Source organism: Alligator sinensis, unplaced genomic scaffold (genome assembly GCF_000455745.1).
Source record: "Alligator sinensis unplaced genomic scaffold, ASM45574v1 scaffold1059_1, whole genome shotgun sequence".
Classification (NCBI taxonomy): Eukaryota; Metazoa; Chordata; order Crocodylia; family Alligatoridae; genus Alligator; species Alligator sinensis.
Genome location: NW_005842103.1, coordinates 351,815 through 358,029, shown reverse-complemented (window position 1 = coordinate 358,029; position 6,215 = coordinate 351,815). Strand labels below are relative to the sequence as shown.

Genomic DNA, 6,215 nt, shown 5'->3' with positions numbered 1-6,215 from the left:
CCCCCCCGTCAGGCAGGGCAGGCTCCTAGGGCCAATGCCCGGTCCCTGCAGGAGGTGACGACCTGTTCAGTCCTGGATGTTCCTGTTACAGCTGATGCTTGTTCTAGGCACTGAAGCGAGACCCTCCCAAGCTGGCCAGGCCCTGCCAAGAGCACTGGACCCAAGTGTGGGCCTAGACCCGGGGTTGAATCCATCATGCTGCTGCCCCAGAGCATGAGCTGTCGCTCTGTGGACCAAGGCAGCTGTAGAGGGGATGTGGTGTCTGTCACCTTGAGCGGGAGAACCAGCTGCCCTGCCATGCCTTGCCGTAGCTGGCAGCATGTGTAGGCCAGGAGTCTGCTGGTAAAGCCTGGGCCTGGCAAGCAGCCCTGGCACTGCCTTCTGGGGACGGCTGGGGCTTGGCAAGCCATGTAACCCTGCCCTTCAGGGCAGCAGCACACCATCCTCCCTGTGCCTATGTCTGATCCCAGCTCGGGAAAGTGGGCAACTAGCAGCTGGGGCTGGAGGGGGTGGTGAGTAGCTGCGCTTCTGGGGTGGGAGCATCTGCCCCCAGTGCCCAGAGACCTGCTGTGGCTCTGCCCAGAGTTGTGCGCCTGCCCATGAGTGTCAGCCCCCTGGCTCCGAGCAAGGCCCAAGTGGGCACAGACCAGCACCAGCCTAATCTATGCAGTGCCCAAGCCGATGGCCATAAAGTAGGATGAGAAGGGACCAGATCCTGCAGCACTCCATCTGTGCGTGCACACGGGCCAAGAGCAGGTGTTTCCTGCTGCACCAGGCTTGCTGGCTCATGTCCGTGGGGGTGGCTCTTTTGCCTGCTCTGTAAGCCAGGAAACCGCCGGGCGATGCCTTCTCCAGCAGGGACCAGCCAGGTGAGTGGACTCTGGCAGACTAGGCTGAGGCCAGCCTAGAGCTGCTGCAGGTAAGTGGCTGCTATGCCCCCTGGCACCAAGCAGGGGGGCCAGGCTGCCCCAAGAAGGCAGCAAGGCCACGGCCCATGTCAAACATAATGATATTTATAGCAAAAATAGGCTTTTTCTGTAGCTTCCAGACACGCAGTTTTCTTCACACACGTACGCAGTAAACAGGTTGACTGAAGCAGCGCGCAGGCGGGCCTTGCCGCCCTCCCTCGAACTCCAGGAGCAGGACCTGGCCTGCACCCCTGGAGCCAAGCTGGGGTCCTGGAGCAGCACCTAACCAAGGAGGGGACATGCCCATGGCAGGGGGGCTGGACAGCTCTCTGCTGCCCTGCACCACCCCTGCCTGGTGGTCCCACTTGCCTCAGCTCCCAGGGCTCGCCTAGGCAGGAGCAGGCCTCACACTGGCACCGAGCAGCGAGCAGCCAGCCACAGGGGCCAGGGCCAGGCCCAGCTCCCAGGAGAACATGCCCTCCCTGATCCTGCACTCACCCTCTGCCTCTCAGCACCAAGGAAGCACAGCAGAAGCCTGCAGGAGGGACCCCCAGTTTCTGCCCTGCTGCAGCCTCCGCTAGGACCCGCAGCCACCCTCCCTGCCTGCCCTGGGGCTGGGCAGTGCCAGCCGCTCCCCCAGCCACGGGCTCAGTGTGGAGTAGGCCTGGCCAGCAGCTCCCTCTGCCCCAAAAAGGGTTTGGCACAGGAGTGAGGGCAGGGGGCTGCACTGGCAGGGGAGGGAGGGGGCGGCCTGCCGCCCAGCCCAAGGCTTGCGAGGGGCTGAGGTCCCTGAAGCAGATTGGAGCCAACCTCTCCCCTGCCACCGGCCACAGTTTGCCCATTGCCTGGCCCCATGCCCACGATGTTCCTCAGGAAGAAGCGTCATCGCCAGGGAGGCACCAGATCAGCACAGTGGGATGGCCTGGCTCACGGCGTGGCCTGTTGCTGCCCGTCGGAGCTGGCTCCAGCAGCCCTGGAGGATGGGGTGCAGCTTTGGCAGCCCTCCCTGCCGCAGCTTGGACTCTCCTCCCAGCTTGGTCATTGCACATCACGGGCCACACACTGTGGCCCACAGGGAAAAGGAAAGTCAGTCTGGTAACCGGAGCAGACAGAGCGCCCTGCCCCGCGCTGGCCAGCCGTTTGCGCGGGTGGGCACCGGTCCAGCTAGATCATGTACTGGGTGATGGCGCGCAGCGCATACAGCAGCTCCGCCTGCATCCGGGCTTCCAGGATGAGCAGGTTCACGTGGACCTGTGGAGGCAAGATAGGCTGAACCCCAGCAGCAGGCAACCCCAACCACGCGCCCTGGACTGCAGCTCCCCCCCGCCTGCTCCAGCATCCATGACATTCCCCAGGAAGCTTTGTCACTAGGGAGGCGCCAGGCCAGCATCTTCATAGACTGCATAGACATTAGGGCTGGAAGGGACCTTGTAAGATCATCAGGTCCAGCCTCCTGCCCCAGAGGCACGAGGGGTCAAAGGATCTTAGCAAGGTAAACATCCAAATGTTTCTTGGGTCCCTGATGCCAGGAAGCTCCTGCCCACTGGAGGGCTGTGCTGTCTAGGGCTGGGCCATGCACTGCTTGCCCCAGGGAAGTGGTGGTGGAAAGGCAAGGAGCCAGCCCTGTTGCTCAGAGATGGGGTTTGCTGGCCAAAGTTGTGTGCGCTCCCCCCGCCTGCACCTTCTCACTGTGCTTGAACTGCTTCCAGAAGCGGTCAAACGTCTCAGGGTTGGTCTTCTCGGGGTAGCACGTCACAGTTTTGATGTACACCTTGAGCGCCCGCTCCAGGAGCTGGTTCACTTCGGCATAGTCGTAGTCATCGTACCTGCAGGAAGCCAGGGTACGTCAGAGGCAGCTCCTGCCCAGCCCCAGATGCCATGGTCACACAGGGCAAACGCCCCTACCCTGGGGCACGAGCGGTATGAGCTGGGGGCAGCAGCAGTTGTTAGGAGGTGCTACCAGCAGCCGGTGCCACCCACTTGGGCTCGTGATGCTGACGCAGCTGAGTGACCCCTGGAGTGGGGAGAGCAATGGGGTGCCCAGCTGCTTCACCAGCCAGTCCAGGGTTCAGGGCAAGCCTGCTCATGCTCCAAGCCTGTCCCTGAGATCTGGGCAGGGCTTTGCTGGCCCCAGGGATCAGGCCAGACTCCTGCGGCACAACACCATGCCCCTACCCAGTCTTGTTCCCCAGTCCGTGGCCCCACTCCCTCCCCTCAATCCGGGCAGGGCAGGGCCAGGCTACCTGATCCCGAACATGCAGTGAATGTAGTTCCAGATGCCGCGCTTGAAGGCCGAGGGCTCGCAGCCCTGCCGCTTGGCCATAACACTGCCGCGCAGCCCGTCCACGGTGCGGAACTTCTCATCCAGGAGGTGCCCAATGTCGGAGTAGAGCCTGTTCACCAGCGAGAAGCCGTGGTCCTCCCAGGAGTAGTCCTGCCCCCAAGCAACACGTGTCAGGGCCCACCTGCTCCAGCTCCCCACAGCCCAGGAGCCTTCCCACCCCCAGCAGCTGCTGCTGCCTTCAGGGAGGTGCCTGGACACGGCAGCCTGGTCCTGCCGCTGGCAAGTGGCTCTGGCCTGCAGGGCCCAGGAGCAGGACTCCAGCACCAGAGCCAGTCACTTCAACTCGCTCCTCACCCGACCCTGTGAAACGGGGAGGCCTTTCTGGTGACTGCTGCAAGGCCCAGGGCCTGATGCCACCTCCTGCTGGCACGCACGGCCCTGTGGACGCGCACAGCCCTCCCTGCCCCAGGCTGCTCCCATCTCCTGGTGCCAGCACTCACCTGGACTCTGAAGATCTGTGTGTGATCCTCGTCGCGCCGGGCAAAGTCCTGGTATGCGAAGTCGGGGTCCTGCAGGTAGCAGGAGAGGTCTGCGGTGCTGACAGCTTCCCCGTGTAAGTCTGAGGGAGACAGAGACCCGGCGCCCCAGGCACATTGGGACGGAGCTGCCACCAGGCCAGGCAGCAGTGACCTCCCGACCCTCCACTGCTGCTGGACAGAAGCAGAACCCCAGGCCCCAGCAGAGCCTGCGGCTCCCAGAGCACTGGGCCCTGTGGAGGTGTCGCACTGGCGCAGGCCTGTGCCCAGCCTGTTCTCAGGGGCTTCCATCACGTGGGTTTTGCAGCAACCGAGCCCTCCCTGCCGTGGGGGGGCAGGCAGGGGTCCGCACCCGTGGGCTGCTCCCGGGATTCCCTGCTGCTGGGCTCTGGCCTGCCCCTCTCACCTTCCTCCCTGTCTGGCTGGGGCAGCCTCGTCTCCTCCCTGCCCTCGGCCTCTGGGTGGATCTTCTGGGCACGGTCCCGCAGCGACTCCAGCTCCACGCAGGAGTCCAGGGACTGCGCAGGGGGAGACAGAGTGGGATAAGCGCGGCTCCATGGATACCCAGGCCCCTGGTATGGGTGGGGTAGGTACAGGGGGACTGCCCAGGGCTCACCCGCTTGCGGTTGATGCGCAACAGTTCCTGGCTGCAGCCATTGCCACTGCCAGCCTCGCAGAAGCACTGGTTCCCAGGTGAGGTGGGTGCTGGCACAGCCCGGCCATCTGGCCGCTCGTCCTGCCCCCAGCCGCACCCGAGGACGAAGCTGGCCAGGGCGTGGCAGTGCGCCAGGAGCACCACGGCGTGGACCAGCTCGGCCAGAGACCAGCTCTGCTCGCTGATCTTCAGAAGCTTCTGCAGGGGCAGGGGGCACACGGACAGACTGACGCCACAGCAGGGGACGGCCACCCCCACCCCCCGGGGCTTCTCTGCCTGCCCTTCACCCACCCGCTGCTCACCTCAATGTGCTCCTTGCTGACCAGCCAGGGCCGGTGCGCCAGGATCTTGTTGATCTCATTGAGGTTGCGGAGCTTGGGCGGAGTAAAGGCCAGGCCCCGCAGCCACTGGGGGTCCCCCCCCATGCGCAGGAACTGCAGTACATGCAGATTCACCAGGTAGCGGCACTGGTGCCGGGCAGCTGCCTGCAAGAGCCAGTCTGAGCCTCAGCACCCCCTGCCGAGGATGGCCAGGCTGAGCCCTGTGCCTGCCAAGCAGCCAGCAGAAGCAGCACGAGGTTCCACCCCAGCTGAAACCAGGTGCAAGCCCCAGGCGCTGCCCATGCACCCAGCAGGTCATGGCCAGGCAGGCGGCAGAGCACTGCCCGGGGACGCACCATGATGGCGATGTAGTGCCGGCAGGCGAAGGGCAGCGGGCCGTCCATGTGCAGCAGGTAGTGCTGTGTCTTGAGGAAGCTGTCCAGGTACTGCGGGTGGTAGCCCATCTGCTGCGTCACGGCCTCCGCGCGGCCCCGGCTGGCCAGCGCCTTCACGAACAGGAACTGGGGCCGTTCGGGGTCACTGCTGGTCATCTTCCCCACCTGTCGGGACAGCCATGTCAGAGCTGGCGGCTCCCGCAGGACCTGCCCCCTCCACACCCCGGCCTCAGCAGGACACGCGCCCGTGATGCAGTTCATCCCAGTGCCCCAAAGTGGTGCCCAGGGCAGGCCCAGCTTTCCTGGGGCCAGCCCTTCCCATCCGGCTGCAGGGACTGGGACGAGAGACCCAGCTAGGGCTTCGTCACCGGGGTCCCCGGTGCCCTAGTCCAGGAGGCCGTGGTTTCTTCCCTGCCTGCTTCTCTTGGGCACGGCTCGTGCCCTGAATGCACCAGGCCTGTGCCACGGGGACCTCCCCTGCCCTTCCCCACACCAGCAGCAGCCACTGGCAAGACCAGCACAAGCAGGAGGGTGCGTGCCCAGAGCACTGCGGCACTTCCCTGCACCCTGTGCAGCCAGAGGCCCCAGCACAGGACCCAGATTGTGCATAACTAAGCAAGGACTGCACGACCCCACGTGCCTGGCCCGCACAAGAGCTCCTTCCACGGTGCCCCTGCCTGAGCCAGAGGCAGGATGGACCCGGACACAGCAGATGCCCTGTCTCCGGAGACTGCTCATAAGCTCCAGCGAAGTGCCCCAGGTCCAGACCCTCCAGCAGGGAGGATCAGGACGCACTGGGGACCGAGCAGCGCAGAAGCCAGTGCCCAGCACCACCTGCCTGAAGCAGCCTCCGCTCAAGGCTCCTGAACCGGTAGCATGAGGCCACTGCCAGGGGGAACCCGGACAAAGCTCAGGGCAGTGCTCAGGCCTGGAGAGCAGCGGCCAGGCCTATGGCTGCCCCACGGCCCCAGACGCAGCTCCCAGCTCCCCTTGGCCAGGTCCCAGGCCCGGGGGCGGCACCACGCAGGCAGCACCTCGCAGCTGGCCTGGCCCCTGGCACCGGAGCCCACCGGGGAGAAGCAGCGGCTGCCGCGCCGCGGGCCCCCCGCCCGGCTCG

At 65.2% G+C, this 6,215-nt stretch overlaps 1 protein-coding gene across 2 annotated transcripts; it reads right to left on the bottom strand.

The window, feature by feature from the left end:
* Positions 1–59: 59 nt before the first annotated feature.
* On the bottom strand, positions 60–6,209 carry LOC102380167 (sestrin-3-like). Of its 2 annotated transcripts, XM_025205077.1 has the most exons (9): positions 5,739–6,209; positions 5,060–5,263; positions 4,686–4,868; positions 4,345–4,581; positions 4,135–4,246; positions 3,693–3,811; positions 3,152–3,342; positions 2,590–2,734; positions 60–2,159 (listed from the first exon to the last, which is right to left on the bottom strand). In XM_025205077.1, the coding sequence occupies exons 2-9, from the start codon at positions 5,252–5,254 to the stop codon at positions 2,073–2,075; spliced, it is 1,269 nt and encodes a 422-aa protein (XP_025060862.1). In that variant the 5' UTR covers positions 5,255–5,263; positions 5,739–6,209; the 3' UTR covers positions 60–2,072. The 2 variants fall into 2 exon arrangements, with proteins under 2 accessions (XP_025060862.1, XP_006024488.2); XM_006024426.3 differs by lacking the exon at positions 5,739–6,209 and having other exon boundaries at positions 5,060–5,597.
* Positions 6,210–6,215: the final 6 nt, after the last annotated feature.